The sequence below is a fragment of the Emys orbicularis genome, chromosome 1 (genome assembly GCF_028017835.1).
Source record: "Emys orbicularis isolate rEmyOrb1 chromosome 1, rEmyOrb1.hap1, whole genome shotgun sequence".
In the NCBI taxonomy this organism is placed as follows: domain Eukaryota; kingdom Metazoa; phylum Chordata; order Testudines; family Emydidae; genus Emys; species Emys orbicularis.
This window is the reverse complement of record NC_088683.1, coordinates 154,810,416-154,826,332: the sequence shown is the minus strand read 5'-3', so window position 1 is coordinate 154,826,332 and position 15,917 is coordinate 154,810,416. Positions and strand designations below refer to the sequence as shown.

Below are 15,917 nucleotides of genomic sequence, written 5' to 3'. Positions count from 1 at the left end.
CAGCAACATACTCTGCTAATGGTATTGAGAATTACAGCTGAAATAATGGGGGAAGGACATTCATATCACTGGACTTTGTAGATAGGACAGCTGGAGGAGTTTTAGAAACTTTGAGATAGTTTGTCATGGGTTCCTGCAGAAGGTTATTAAGAGGGGGCACAAGGGATTGTACGCATCACTGGGGGCTGTCTGCTGACCTGTACAGCCTCCTCCACCTCCCTTTGGACTCCCATGTGATCTCTTCCTTTCCTACTTTAACTGAATTTTGATCCCAGCTGTACTGGTCTGAGCTGTCCCAGCAGGACTCCTGGCCTTTGAAATGGTGCAATCCAAGTCCCTGAGCACACAAATACAAAGAGGAATCGTAGAATCATAGAATATCAAGATTGGAAGAGACCTCAGGAGATCATCTAGTCCATCCCCCTGCTCAAAGGAGGACCAACCTCAACTAAATCATCCCAGCCAGGGCTTTCTGTTTGTTATGCTCAACAGAAGCTGAGAGGAGTTGAAGCAGGGGAACAAATGCAGTGTAGAAACAGATGTCTCTATACACCAAGAAAATGAATTCAGACTGAATGAGCTACTCACAATCTATGCCTTAACCTTGGAGGGCTGGAAACAAAAGAGATTCTCCACTGGAAATGTGTGTTTGTGAATATCTGCAGATGCAATCAGGGAAACTAGCAGGGGAAGTTACGTGGTTTCCCCTAAAACTGTAGGACTATAGGTTAAAGTTGTCCATATCTATGACTACAAAATCTAGCAGTATCAGTCAGATAGTCAAAGTGTGTGGCTATAATAGTCTAGGACTATTATAAAGAAACTTTAATTCATCCAGACTCTTAACAATGAGGGTAGATGAGAGGGTGGGGAAAGGGAACACCAGGTCTCAGCATGACTGTCCTATCTTTAACATAGTCACCTGGCCACAATGCATGCCAGTCTCTGTACTTTCTTCAGGAAGCACCTCTATTCAAGAGGACAGCAGCCACTGAAGACTTTTGGAGGCTGGACTTGGTCATGCTGGCTGTTCCTGACAGATTTTAATTACCAACAGCTATTATAAATGCTGATAGCAACATAAATACTATAGGTTAAAAACAATACTTTGCTTTTACAAAGTATGTTACAAACATTAGCTAATTAATTCACACAGGACCACTATGCGGTAGGCATTAAATGGCAAAAAAAATCATTAATGAAGAGATAAGGTTGCCCAGTTATAGTTTGTGACTTTCCAGAACATTAAGTTCAGAAAAATCCAGACTTCTGAAAACCAGGTAATACATAGTTAAGGTAAATGCCTATACAAACTTAACTTTGCCTCCTGCAAGTGGACAATAGCCACTGAGAATTATCTGCATGCACTCAGCTGCATTCTCTGTTAGGTGTAGCTGTACTGAATGGCTGGGGCAACTTGAAAGAGCAGTTATTGTGATATGAGATCTGGGAATTAATTAGAGGAGAATCACAGAGCTGTGACAGTGATATGCAGAGATCTGGGTCTGAGTCCCCTCATGTGTTATTAAAGGAAGGATGTACATGTGTACCTTGAGGTTCCAGTTGGCATCACTTCAATACATAATTGTGTAGGTTGTATCAGACTGGGAAACAAAATGGCAGATGAAATTCAATGTTGATAAATGCAAAATAATGCACATTGGGAAACAATCCCAATTATACATACAAAATGAGGGGGTATAAATTAGCTGTTACCACTCAAGAAAGAGATCTTGGGAGTCACTGTGGATAGTTCCCTGAAAACATCTGCTCAGTGTGCAACGAAAGTCAAAAAAGCAAACAGAACGTTTAGAACCATTAGGAAAGGGATAGATAATAAGACAGAAAATATCATATTGCCTCTATATAAATCCATGGTACGCCCACATCTTGAATACTGTGTGCAGTTCTGGTCATCCCATCTCAAAAAAAAATATTATAATTGGAAGAAGTACAGAAAAGGGCAACAAAAATGATTAGGGGTATAGAACAGCTTCCGTATGAGGAGAGAGATTAAAAAGACTGGAACTGTTCAGCTTGGAAAAGAGACAACTAAGTGGGGATATGATAGAGGTATATAAAATCATGAATGGTGTGGAGAAAGTGAATAAGGAAGTGTTATTTACCCCTTTACATAACACATGAACCAGGGGTCACCCAATGAAATTAATAGGCAGCAGGTTTAGAACTAAGACAAGAAAGTACAGCTTCACACAACACACAGTCAACCCATGGTACTTATTGCCAGAGAACATTATGAAGGCCAAAAGTAGAACTGGGTTAAAAAAAGAATGATGTAAATTCCTGGAGGATAGATCCATCAATAGCTGTTTCCCAAGATGGCCAGCGACACAACCCCATGTTCTGGGTGTCCCTAAACCTCTGACTGTTAGAAGCTGGGCCTGGACAACAGGGGATGGATCTCTTGATGATTGCCCTGTCCTGTTCACTACCTGTGAAGCATCTGGCACCGGCCACTGTCAGAAGCCAGGATATGGGGCTAGATAAACCATTGGTCTGTCCCAGTATGGCCGTTCTTACGTTCAGTAGCAGGGCACTGCGGTGGTCTTGCCCTGGGTACTGTCAGCTGTGAGGTGAGATGTAAAAGGATATGATGACATTAAATTTTAAAAGTGTGGTATTCTGTTGGGGGAGTAGGCTCAGTGTTTGAGCGCAGGGCAAATGCAGGCAGTGCCTGTCCACTACAGTGAAAAGGCAGAGTGTGAGTGTGTGTGTTATGGCGGTTGCAGGGCGTTGCTCCAAAAGGGCAGTTTGAAGGTTGTATGGGTATTTAACTTAACTCTTGTTTCCTGTTTTTCAGAAGTTTGACCTTTGCTGAACTCACCATTCTGCAAGGGCACAAGCTATCACCAGGCAACCGTAACGCTGCATTAACAAAGACTTTGCCATTTAATTTCTTAGGTTTTTTAAACCGAAAAAGAAATGTTAGTTTGTAGGAGTTAGTGGTCATTTAGACAGGTGTAATTCTCACCTAGGTTTGCAGTTGATATGCTACTGCAGCTAGGTACTAATCAAAAGACCTAGCTTTTATATAGTGCTTTTCATCAGTAGATCTTAAAGAACTTTACAATATTATCCCCACTTTTCATATGGGAAACCAAGGCACAGAGAGATGAAGTGACTTGCCAAGGTCACCCAGCAGGCCAGTGGCAGAGCTAGGAATAGTCCCAGTTCAACAGTCTTTCCACTAGGCCACACAGTTACTATGTGATTCCATTTTGCTATAGTGGAATAGGGATAATGGTCATACTTTGAAATGTTTGCAATGTGTAGTTGCTAAAAGGGCCAGTGAGAGAAATCTCGATGGTCTGTGTTCTAAAACCTTGACAATTTTATTATATAGACAAGGTGAGGGAGGTAATATCTTTTATAGGACCAACTTCTGTTGGTGAGAGAGACAAGACTTTGAGTTTACAGGTTTGACTGGTATGGGGGTTCTTGAACCCAGATTTTCTGTGTCCAATGCCATTCCCACAGATTGTTCTAAGAGGTGGAGCTTGAGCTCACATCCCACAATTTTCTGGTTTTAGTGGAGAACAAAAGCACCTGCTTGGAAAGTGTGGTTCATCCAGGCAGAAAAGGCATCTGCTGTGCCCATCTTTATGCAGGATTAGTTTGTATGATGGGTAGGGATTGAAGCCCACTGTTTTTGAGTCTGCCATCTTATGATACTATACGTGAGCGGTGGGGTCTGTTTAGAGGGTGGAAGTTGTTCAGGGAGGTCTGATTGAAGGATTTCAATCCGGACAAGGATTATTGAGTCCAAAAGGTTGAAGGTAAAGAGATGAAGATTGGTCTGGGGAATTTCAGAAGTTTAGATTAAGATAGACCATGATAGAGTTGCTAGCAGATAGGACACTGCTAGGTTCCATCTCACTGCCATGGGTGGTAAGAGGGAACTGAGGGAGAGTCGTGGCCGCCCACCCTTTATGCCTTTGTATGGGAGCCAGTGCAGCCCCAAAGGACACTGCTAGAAAAAGAATCCAGTCACATGCATAAAATGCATGTGCACCTACAGTGGGATCCACACTGACACATATTTGAAGAGCATGTGAAGAAGCTGCCCTGAAAACTGCGGGAGGAGCTCAAGGAAGAGCTTGGTATCCTCTCAGACAGAGAGGCACAGGAAAACACTGGGGGTTAAAACCTCCAAAGCTTGTCTCAGAGAAACCTTTATTGGGACTGGGATTCTACTGATTAGTATAGGGCCTGGGCGTCATGGCTACTGGGTTCTATTGCCAACTCTGCCACTCACTTGTTGTGTAACCTTGAGCAGATCACCTATCTATACATCCATTTCTCCATCTGTTATACAGGAAAGATAATAGTAATCACCACCACCAACACAACCAATCTATCTTACAGGGGCTGGTGATGGCTAATAAATTATTGTTTGGAAAGTGTTTGGGGTGAAAAGAGCTACAGAAGAACAAAGCAGAATAATTCTATTGACTGAGCCAATCAGCAGTTACCTGTGCTGCTTCCCAGCCCCACTGCCTGTATTTGGGATCATGTGTAAATCTCCACATATACCAATAGGTCTCGATCACCTCTGGTCTTAGAATGTAATATTTTTCATTCTGCCGCACTGCCACTGCCTCTAGGCCACCATCAAATTTGAACGCTTCAGGACCCAGCTTTAATGCTGCAGAGAGAAGAGAAAAGAAAAGAGGAATACTTTATTCCTTTCCAATCTTTGGGGGAGGGATTTATACAAAGCATGCAAATAAATCTGAAATGAAATCTAGCTTTTCTTTGAATAGTCTCATAAATATTTCCTATTGTCGAGGCTTCTAATATTTCTAATGAATAATGTATTCGATCGCTGTGTTAAATCTACTTATCTTGACAGGAGAATAGTAGTCCCCTTAGAAACTAATAAAACACTAAGAATATAAGCATTTTAACACATTCAGTTATAAGGTAAAATTAAACTGAGACAGATTGGTTCTTGCTATACATAAGGAAAAGAGAAAATGGTCAGGAACATTTTTAACATTCTATTGATTTAATATGGCAGGATGGGAAAAGGCCTGAGAAGGTGAATTAGGAATCATCATCGCAGATAGTCTGTATTTCCATCTAGGCCAGTGGTGGGCAACCTGCTCCATCTATGCCTCACTTACAGAAACTGCATTACCTGAGCAGGAAGGATACGGAGAGTGGTGCTGCAGTGGCCGCTGAAGCTGAGACCAGGGATCTGAAGGGAGTGCTTTCACTTTCCGGAAGAAGAGTAGAACAGGGAGTGCTGTCTACCTGCACTTGAATCAAGGCAGCACATGGAATGCAGCACACTCTTATTATAAATGAGATGGCCTCAGTGTCAATCTGGCTGGGCTTTTAATGCCTCTTTCATAAACTCTTCCAGGAGTTTGAACCACTGCTTCTGCTCAAGGCAGGGCAGAGGAGGAAAGACAAATTAAACTGAGTATCCTGTTGGACAACATCCTTCTCCCATGCAAAGAAAGGTCTGGTATGGGGGTCCATCATGGATTTTTACTGTAGTCTAACACACTGTTCAAATCCAGATGTTTTATCTACGTATCCAGGAGATTGAGGGGCCTCATTCTAGGCAGTGGGGCAAACAGAGAATTTTGGAGACACACAAGAGTGCAGAGTTAAACTATAACAGGACTGGCTCCTAAAGAGACTTTAGCCAAGTGAGGGAGCTGTGGGTGTTCAACACTGTTAAAATTAGGGAACTTATTCATGTGCTTAAGTATGGATTTAGGAACCTAACTCTAGAGACTTTAGTCCTAATTTAGTCCTTTATTTTTATATATTTGTCACTATAAAACTACAGCTAGCCTAGAAACTAACTAGCTAGTGAAAAGGAAAGAAAGAGTCAGAAAACAAATGTTGCTTTCTAACCTCTAATACAGGGGTTGGCAACCTTTCAGAAGTGGTGTGCCGAGTTTTCATTTATTCACTCGAATATAAGGTTTTGCGTGCCAGTAATACATTTTAACGTTTTTAGAAGGTCTCTTTCTATAAGTTTATAATATATAACTAAACTATTGTTGTATGTAAAGTAAATAGGGTTTTTAAAATGTTTAAGAAGCTTCATTTAAAATTAAATTAGAATGCAGAGCCCCCCGGACTGGTGGCCAGGACCCGGGCAGCGTGAGTGCCATAGGTTGCCTACCCCTGCTCTAATATAAAAACTGAGGAAGAGACCCTCAGTAGTTTGTAGCTGCAGAACCAGTCCATCAGTATATAGTGTCATTTTACATTTCCTAGGAGAACAACTATCACATCCCTCCCACGTTTCCTTTGTCTGTTTATCTGATTATAGCCAGTCTTGGAACGGGGCCAGTACCTGCTCTTACTTTGGCCCTACCTTGTCTGAAGTCGTATTCATGAATCAATCACTTATGCAGTTTGTGCTATTGGGAATGCAAGAATTACCACTATGGATAAAACCAACTAATCCAGTATCCAAGTCTCTGAAAGTTGCCATCATCAGACGCTTCAGGGGAAGGTGCAAGAAACGTCTTCATGGACAACTGTAGAATAAACAGCCCACAGACAGTTTCTAAACTCTGTCAGTTAATGGCTGGGGTATGTTCTTAAGCATAAAGGTCTATGTCCTTTATTAAATAAAACCCGTATATAATACAAATCTGGGTGTTCTCAGTATCCATATGTGTTTACCCCTTTTTGGAATCTTGCTAAGCTCTTAATTTCTATAGTATCCTTGTGACAGTGCATTCTGCAGGTTGATTTATCAGGTTTTAGTTTGTTGCATTTCCAATTTCATTGACTGTCCTCTTGTGTCATGTGATTAGATAAAAAGGAGTGGTCAAAATACCCTCTCTTCACAATACCATTCTTTTTTTATGTACCTCTATCATGTCCCTTATTAGTCTCACTATACTAAATAGAACAACATTATGCCCTAAGTCACACTGACGTAAATCTGGAGTAACATCACTAAAGTCAACTGAGTTACTTTGGATTAACAGTAGCGAAATAATAGAGCTTGGCCTCCAAAGTTTTCACTCATCACATAGAAATTTCTCCAGGCCCCTTCCATTTTTGTTGCCCAAATCAAGATTGCCTTTATTTACTTATATCTTTGATGAGATGGAGTGACAGGAAATGAACACAGTATTGCAGACGATGGTGTCCTGTGATTTATATGATGACATTATTATAGGGGAAGCTGGTAGTGACCCATACACCCCTTTAGATTCCCTAACACTTTCTATTATAAAGGATTCTTGCCATAATTTCTTTGAGAAATTCTCACCCCTCCATTGTTTGTAACAGCCTTTGATATTTGGCAGGGGAATGTCCTCAGGATACAAAAAGGAAATTTCTTATGAAAATTCCATTCAACTTTTGCTGAGAAATATCAAAAGAATAGAAGGCGATTTCTCTTCTCTCACATGCATTCCCCAAAGCAGTCGCAGCTACCCTGGGAATACCTGGAAGCTGCCAGTGCAGCTGTAGCAGGGGTGTGATGAAGAACAGAGTTGGGCTGGGCTCCCCTTCCCCAGACCCAGCACATGGCCTTAATATGCCCCCTCTGGGGGTACTTCATAGTGCAAGAGCTCCCCCAACTCCCACGGTGGGAGAGAGCTAGAGATTTGGGCCAGGCCAGGCCAGGTGCTCTCCCACTGACCACAGCACCTGGACCTAGAGGTTCATTCCCCACTCTGGGATAACAGCTTCCTCCTGCCATCACTAACAATTAGTCCTGTACTCAAGTGGTAACAGTTTGTGCTGCAATCCAGAAGACTCAGGATTGAAACCCTAATACTTATTGGGGAGGTTGTTACCTTGCACATAGGATAATTTATCTTAACCTTTTTCCTTTAAAACACCCAGGAAATTAAATACAAAAAATGTTAAATGAACATTATTTAGGTTGCAATGTCAAGCACTTGAAAGTTAGGAAATGCTAAATTTATGGTTGCTCAAACAACCTCGTTCTACCCCCTTTTGCCCATGCATTATGATACAGTCTTTAAATATGTAAACACATGCTATTTTTTCCATAGGACCTTTGCATCATTCAGTTCACAGGACGGATGAATGAGGAATTGAGGTTGCACAAACAACCGTAAATCTGGCAATTCACAAGTTCTGTGTCCTTGAATTTATAAAATAAATATTCTTTTACTGTAGCTTTTTTCTATGTAATAGTATTTAAAACATTATTATCTATCCCCTTTCTTATATAGCCTGACATTTTATTTGCTTTTTTAACTGTTGCTGAACATTGAGCAGATTCATTGAGTTGTCCAGGTCTTTCTGTCTTGAGTTGCTACTGTTCATTTAGAACCCAATAAGGTGAACGAGTACTTGAAATTACTTCTTCCAACATGCATTACTTTGCATTTGTCAGCAATAAATTTCATCTGCCACTTTGTTGCCTAGTCCCACTGGAGATTCTCACAATTTTTTTCTAGCCTTAACTATCTTGAATTACTTTGTATCACCTGTAAATTTGGCACCCATTATTCACTCTTTTTCCAATGGAGTTTAAATATATTAAACAACACTAATCCTGATCCTGACATTAGAGACGTCTTTATTTTGTTGAAACTTGCCCACCCCGCCTTTCGCCTCCTACTGCATTCCCCTTCAAATAAGTCGTCTCTGCTCAGCTGCTGACCCAGGTGAATATATTTGTCAACTGCCTCAATTTCTTTCCTGTTTACCGTGATGATTCCTTCTGCACAATGTTCATTCCGCATCCACTTTGACTACATCACCCCATGCAAAAATGGACAAACACAAAAAAGTGGGATGGGACATCAGAAGTGAAAATGTCTGAGGCCTGGTCTACACTATGAGTTTAATTCGAATTTAGCAGCATTAAATCGAATTAACCCTGCACCCGTCCACACAACGAAGCCCTTTATTTCGATATAAAGGGCTCTTAATATCGATATCTGTACTCCTCCCCGACGAGGGGAGTAGCACTGAAATCGGTATTGCCATTTCAAATTAGGGTTAGTGTGGCCGCAATTCGAAGGTATTGGCCTCCGGGAGCTATCCCACAGTGCACCATTGTGACCACTCTGGACAGCAATCTGAACTCGGATGCACTGGCCAGGTAGACAGGAAAAGCCCCGCGAACATTTGAATTTTATTTCCTGTTTGCCCAGCGTGGAGAGCACAGGTGACCACGCAGAGCTCATCAGCACAGGTAACCATGCAGTCCGAGAATCGAAAAAGAGCACTAGCATGGACGGTACGGGAGGTACTGGATCTGATCGCTATATGGGGAGAGGATTCAGTGCTAGCAGAACTACGTTCCAAAAGACGAAATGCCAAAACTTTTGAAAAAATCTCCAAGGGCATGATGGAGAGAGGCCACAACAGGGACTCATATCAGTGCCGCGTGAAAGTTAAGGAGCTCAGACAAGCCTATCAAAAAACCAAGGAGGCAAACGGTCGCTCCGGGTCAGAGCTGCAGACATACTGCTTCTACGCTGAGCTGCATGCAATTCTAGGGGGGGCTGCCACCACTACCCCACCTCTGACCGTGGATTACGAGGCGGGGGTAATCTCAGCCAAACCTGAGGATTCTGCGGACGGGGAAGAGGAGGAGGAGAAGGAGGAGGACAAGCTTGCGGAGAGCACACAGCACTCCGTTCTCCCCAACAGCCAGTATCTTTTTCTCAGCCTGAGTGAAGTACCCTCCCAATCCTCCCTAGGCAGTATCCAAGACCATGACCCCATGGAAGGGACCTCAGATGAGTTTACCTTTTAAAATATAAAACATGGTTTAAAAGCAAGCGTTTTTTAATGATTAATTTGCCCTGAGGACTTGGGATGCATTCGCGGCCAGTACAGCTACTGGAAAAGTCTGTTAACGTGTCTGGGGATGGAGCGGAAATCCTCCAGGGACATCTCCATGAAGCTCTCCTGGAGGTACTCCAAAAGCCTTTCCACAAGGTTTCTGGGCAGTGCAGCCTTATTCCGTCCTCCATGGTAGGACACTTTACCACACCATGCTAGTAACAAGTAATCCGGTATCATTGCATGACAAAGCCTGGCAGCGTATGGTCCCAGTGTTCGCTGGCATTCAAGCAACATCCGTTCTTTATCTCGCTGTGTAATCCTCAGGAGAGTGATATCGCTCATGGTAACCTGATTGAAATACGGGAATTTAATTAAGGGGACAGAGGTGGCCATTCCTACTGGGCTGTTTGCCTGTGGCTGAAAATAAATCCTTCCCTGTAGTTAGCCAAGCCGGGGGGGGGGGGGGGTAAATTGGCGCTGAGCTTTTCGCGTTTGGCTAGCAGGGATCTTCCTTGATACCAGCCACGCAGTGGGGGGAGGGATAAAGCAATCATCCCAGAGAATTGGATGGGGGGTTAGTTTGTTTTCTGCTGCTGCAGGTTAAGAGGAAAACCGTAGCACTCAACGGGCTTTGCTTGGTATGTGGGAAAGGAGGGCATAGAAGCCGAAAGACAATGGCTTACCATGGCCGCATGCAAGCCGAATTCTGTTGCCCGGACCTGCGTCTGTGGTCTCTAACACCAAAGCCACAGGCACTCAATATTAAGATGCAAAATGCGACCTTGCACTGAAATAACATGTGCTATGTAATGTGAATAGTGTTGTTCACCGTGAAAGAGTATAAGCATTGTTCTGTAAAATTTATCTTTTTAAATACTTCTCTCCCTTTTTTCCCCTCCCTCCAGCAGCTGCAAATTTTTCAAGCCTCCCTCCTCCATCCCGAAGGCTATCTCAGATAAGGCGGAGAAAAAAAAGGACAACGAGACGACATGTTCTCAGAAATCATGGAATCGACCCGCAATGAAAGAGCTCATCTGAATGAGTGGAAGGACACGGTATCAAAGTACAGGAAAGATGCCAGTGAACGTGAGGACAGGAGGGACCAACGTGAGGACATGAGGGACCAACCTGAGGAGAGGAGAGACGCTCGAGATGAGAGGTGGCGGCAGGAAGATCAGAGGAGGCAGGATGCAACGCTGGGGCTGCTGCGTGAGCAAACAGACATCCTCGGGCGTCTGGTGGAGCTTCAGGAACGGCAGCAGGATCACAGAGTGCCGCTACAGCCCCTGTATAACCACCCTCCCCCCTCACCATGTTCCATAGCCTCCTCACCCAGATGTGTAAGAACGCGGGGGGGGAGGGGGAAGGCTTCGTGCACCCTCCCATTCCACCCCAGTGGACAGCCCAAGCAAAAGGCTGTCATTACTTTAACCTTTTTTTAGTGGCCTTTTCCTTCCCCCGATACTCCTCCCAAACCCCACCCGGGCTACCTTGTCAGTTCTCTCCCTCTTTTTATAATCAATTAATAAAGAATAAATGATTTTTAAATGATAGTGACTTTATTTCCTTTGAAAACAAGCTGTGATCACAGGGGGAGGGTGGGTTGCTTACAGAGAATGAGTCAATAAAGGGGGCGGGTTTTCATCAAGAAGAAACAAACAGAACTTTCACACGGTAACCTGGCCAGTCATGAAACTGGTTTTCAAAGCTTCTCTGATGCACAGCGCTTCCTGGTGTGCTCTTCTAATCGCCCTGGTGTCTGGCTGCGCGTAATCAGCAGCCAGGTGATTTGCCTCAGCCTCCCACCCTGCCATAAAGGTCTCCCCCTTACTTTCACAGAGATTGTGGAGCACACAGCAATCAGCAATAACAATGGGAATATTGGTTTGGCTGAGGTCTGAGCGAGTCAGTAACGTGCGCCAGCGACCTTTTAAACGTCCAAATGCACATTCTATCACCATTCTGCACTTGCTCAGCCTGTAGTTGAACAGCTCCTGACTCCTGTCCAGGCTGCCTGTGTATGGCTTCATGAGCCATGGCATTAAGGGGTAGGCTGGGTCCCCAAGGATAACTATAGGCATCTCAACATCCCCAACGGTTATTTTCTGGTCCGGGAAGTAAGTCCCTTGCTGCAGCCGTTTAAACAGAGTAGTGTTCCTGAAGACGCGAGCGTCATGAACCCTTCCCGGCCAGCCCACGTTGATGTTGGTGAAGCGTCCCTTGTGATCCACCAGTGCTTGCAGCACTATTGAAAAGTACCCCTTGTGGTTTATGTACTGGGTACCCTGGTGCTCCGGTGCCAAGATAGGGATATGGGTTCCATCTATCGCCCCACCACAGTTAGGGAATACCATTGCAGCAAAGCCATCCACTATGACCTGCACATTTCCCAGAGTCACTACCTTTGGTAGCAGCAGCTCAGTGATTGCTTTGGCTACTTGCATCACAGCAGCCCCCACAGTAGATTTGTCCACTCCAAATTGATTCCTGACTGACCGGTAGTTGTCTGGCGTTGCAAGCTTCCACAGGGCTATCGCCACTCGCTTCTCAACTGTGAGGGTTGTTCTCATCTTGGTATTCTGGCGCATCAGGGCAGGGGAAAGCAAGTCACAAAGTTCCATGAAAGTGCCCTTACGCATGTGAAAGTTTCGCAGCCACTGGGAATTGTCCCAGACCTGCAACACTATGCGGTCCCACCAGTCTGTGCTTGTTTCCCGGGCCCAGAATCGGCGTTCCACGGCTAGAACCTGCCCCATTAACAACATGATCTCCAAAGCGCCGGGGCCCGCAGTTTGAGAGAATTCTGTGTCCATGTCCATATCACTCTCGTTGCTGCGCTGCCGTCGCCGCCTCCTCCTCGCCTCGTTTTTCTGGTCCTGGTTCAGCATACACTGCACGAGAATGCGCGAGGTGTTTACAATGTTCATGACTGCTGTCTTGAGCTGAGCGGGCTCCATGCTTGCCGTGGTATGGCGTCTGCAGTGTTCACCCAGGAAAAAAGGCACGAAACAGTTGTCTGCCGTTGCTTTCATGGAGGGAGGGGTGAGGCTGTACCCAGAACCACCTGCAACAATGTTTTTTGCCCCATCAGGCACTGGGATCTCAACCCAGAAATCCAATGGGCGGGGGAGACTGCTGGAACTATGGGATAGCTATGGGATAACTACCCACAGTGCAACGCTCCGGAAATCGACGCTAGCCCCGGTACATGGACGCACACCGCCGAATTAATGTGCTTAGTGTGGCCGCATACATTTGACTTTATACAATCTGTTTCCAAAATTCGAATTCTGTAAATTCGGATTAATCCCGTAGTGTAGACATACCCTGAATCTTATAACCACATTGAAGGGGATGTCAACAATACAAATTTGAGGGGACACGAAATGAAAAGATAAAAACTGAACTGCAACCTCCTTGTGGCTGGAGTAGGAAAGGGTTTTTTTTCTTGTGTCCCTTGCTGGCAATATAGGTTATGTATAGTACCTGACGGCAAGTGGGGATAAACTCAAGACATCTTCATTCTAGAGAAAACTTTCACTAAAATGAACCACAAACACAAAGAAATCAAGAATAAAAGCAGCCGACTGATCCTCAGCTCCCCAAGCTGTGTGAAGACTTGCCCTTTAAAGTCAAACATTTAAAATAATTTTATTACTGATTCTTTTAATGAAGTTAAATATAATGAATCTGAAGAATGCTTATGCAATATTACTTCAGCATGTTTTTCCATTCCTTTGATTTGGATGAGTTTTGTGTAAATGAAACTTAGCCAGGAATGGAGTTCTAGATTCACCCAAAGACGGAAACAGTGGCGAGCGCATTGCAAGCTGTAGTACAGTGATTTGCAAATACACCTCAGCCTTGACCTTGAACTACCAGCTATAGTATACTGGCAATAAGAACAGACCCAGTCTCCAGGTTGCTGGTACCATCTGAAAATTCCCTTGATTGGATCAGTTGATTGTGCTTTATTAAGTGTATGAGTTCTCTAATGCAAGCTATCAGGACAGCCAAAACTGTACAGACCACCATACTCTTAACAAATCAATTATAACTGAAAATGAAACTCAAACCAGAGGCTCAGTTACATAATAGTTGTTGAAGTGCTGGTTCTGGGGCCCATGCACGCATTTCTGCACCATCTTTAAGGCTTAGTCTTTTAATACTGAGGGGACAGAGTTCAGGGAATACACAACAGGGATTATGTAACTTCTGGTTGCCGGGGTGTTTGCTATAAATAGAGACAGCCTACCCTTATCAATGAGAGACCCGGGGTCATGGAAAGAACTAACTTTATTTGGACTAGCTTGGCTGATAAATGTGTCCACTGGTGTTCAATGATATAATGCTACTGAGTCCCAATGCCCCAAAGTCTTCAAGTTTAATTTAATGGCCTTTAACATTTCACTGTCTTCATTTTCAAACTGATTCTCAATTTCACCAAATTGTTGGAAATGCTGTACAACCTACACCTGTTTGTGAACTTGTACAACCAGCAAGAATGCACCAGTGTTCATTTTAGCCAGAAGCAGGAGGGCACTGTCATGACAAATGGGATTTTTGAACCATGGAAAACAGCAATTCACCAGTGTGGTTTCAAATTGTAACAATTTCACACACTAATTTATGTTTCAAGAGGGTGAGGCTAACTAACAGTTATTACTATAAAAAATGGCTGGTGTTTTTCTGCAGAGCACATTCTCATTTATTAATTATTTTGCTAAAACTATTTTAAGTTGGATATATAAAACACTACCCCATGTACCAATGCTCTCTCAAATGTAGTTTTATCATCTGAATGATCTGCACACAAAACTATATTTAGAAAACAAGTCAGGGATAGACATAGATGACCAAACATAAAAGTCTTAAGGTCTGAGTCTACATTCACGTACACTGGCCACATAAATCAGGAGTAACTCCAATTAAGTCAAGAAAGTTACAGTGGCATAAAAATGATGCGAGTTAGAAGAGGATCAGGCTCATGCATTCAAGACAAATCTCTTGAATAATCTGACCACCTCTCTTTCCTGTGTATTTCTACTGTGCAGGGTCCTGTTAAACTAAAATAATTAAATTGATAATATCTCTTACTTGTTCTGTCGTATGACTCATGACATGTATGTGCAATCTCAGCTCCAAGTTGCAAATAATGTCCAGCCTTATCATCTCTGGAACCATCTGCTCCAAGTGCAAACATTCCCCCAGCAAAACAGGTGAGGTGGCCCATCTTTCTCTCAAGATGCCCATTCTTCCATTCCCCAATGTATGTCAGTCCTCCGTTAGACTTTCTGATAAGATGTCTTTCTATGGCCTGCAAGGAGATTGGGATAATCTTTAAATACTGGAAACAGTCAAGATTCTATCTGTTTTTACTATGCTTTAAACACTACATATTTCTGATCACAGATCTTGTGTTAAAAAATTAACGTCACTTTCAAAACAAGAATATTTTTTCCCTTCTTACCACATTTATCTATGAACACTCTAAAAACACATTCAACATGGCAAACACAAAAATTAACCATAATGCAATTCTATGGTTTAGAAATCAAGCATGTAAAAGTAATGAAATTCCAAAAAATCAAGGTTTCAACAACATTAACTCAGTCACATCTGAAGTACAATTTACATCTGATACATTTTATGACAGACATCTGGAGGTACTGAACCCAGGACCTCTTCATTTAAAACCATATGACTCTACTATTGAAAATAAAGACTTAGGACCCATTAACTAGCAGCAGTAGTAGCCTCACAAACTTCTTTATGGGCACTAGCCACTAGAGCAGGACAAAGACCCACACTGTGTTAATGTGGATTACATGGTATTTTTAGTGTTTGTATTTAATTTCCCAGGTTATTTAAGATACTTGAGCTTTTATTATAGTTGATTTATTAAAACCAGAACCCCATACATTCTGTAATTTTGTGACTGCAGAATCCTCCCTTTTCAGCCAAATTGTTCTCCAAATTCTCTACATTAATTAAATAAAATTGTTCTAGCCCTTCTGGTTGCAGAAAAACCTCAAAACTGTAAACTGTGTGTAACTGATGTAATAGTATCTTCCTGAGTCCACAGCTAGCTAGAAACAATAGCTCCTGAGAGATGTGAACAGCCCATTCATCTCAAC

General features: G+C 43.0%; 1 protein-coding gene across 1 annotated transcript in view; it reads right to left on the bottom strand.

Moving 5' to 3' along the window:
* Nucleotides 1-15,917, bottom strand: part of MAN1A2 (mannosidase alpha class 1A member 2) — a 333,986-nt gene that overhangs the window by 9,200 nt on the left and 308,869 nt on the right. The window contains exons 10-11 of the mRNA XM_065408870.1: nucleotides 14,878-15,097; nucleotides 4,494-4,666 (exon numbers count right to left, since the gene is read on the bottom strand). Of these exons, the coding sequence (XP_065264942.1) occupies nucleotides 4,494-4,666; nucleotides 14,878-15,097 (393 nt within the window). The remainder of the gene's footprint in view (nucleotides 1-4,493; nucleotides 4,667-14,877; nucleotides 15,098-15,917) is intronic.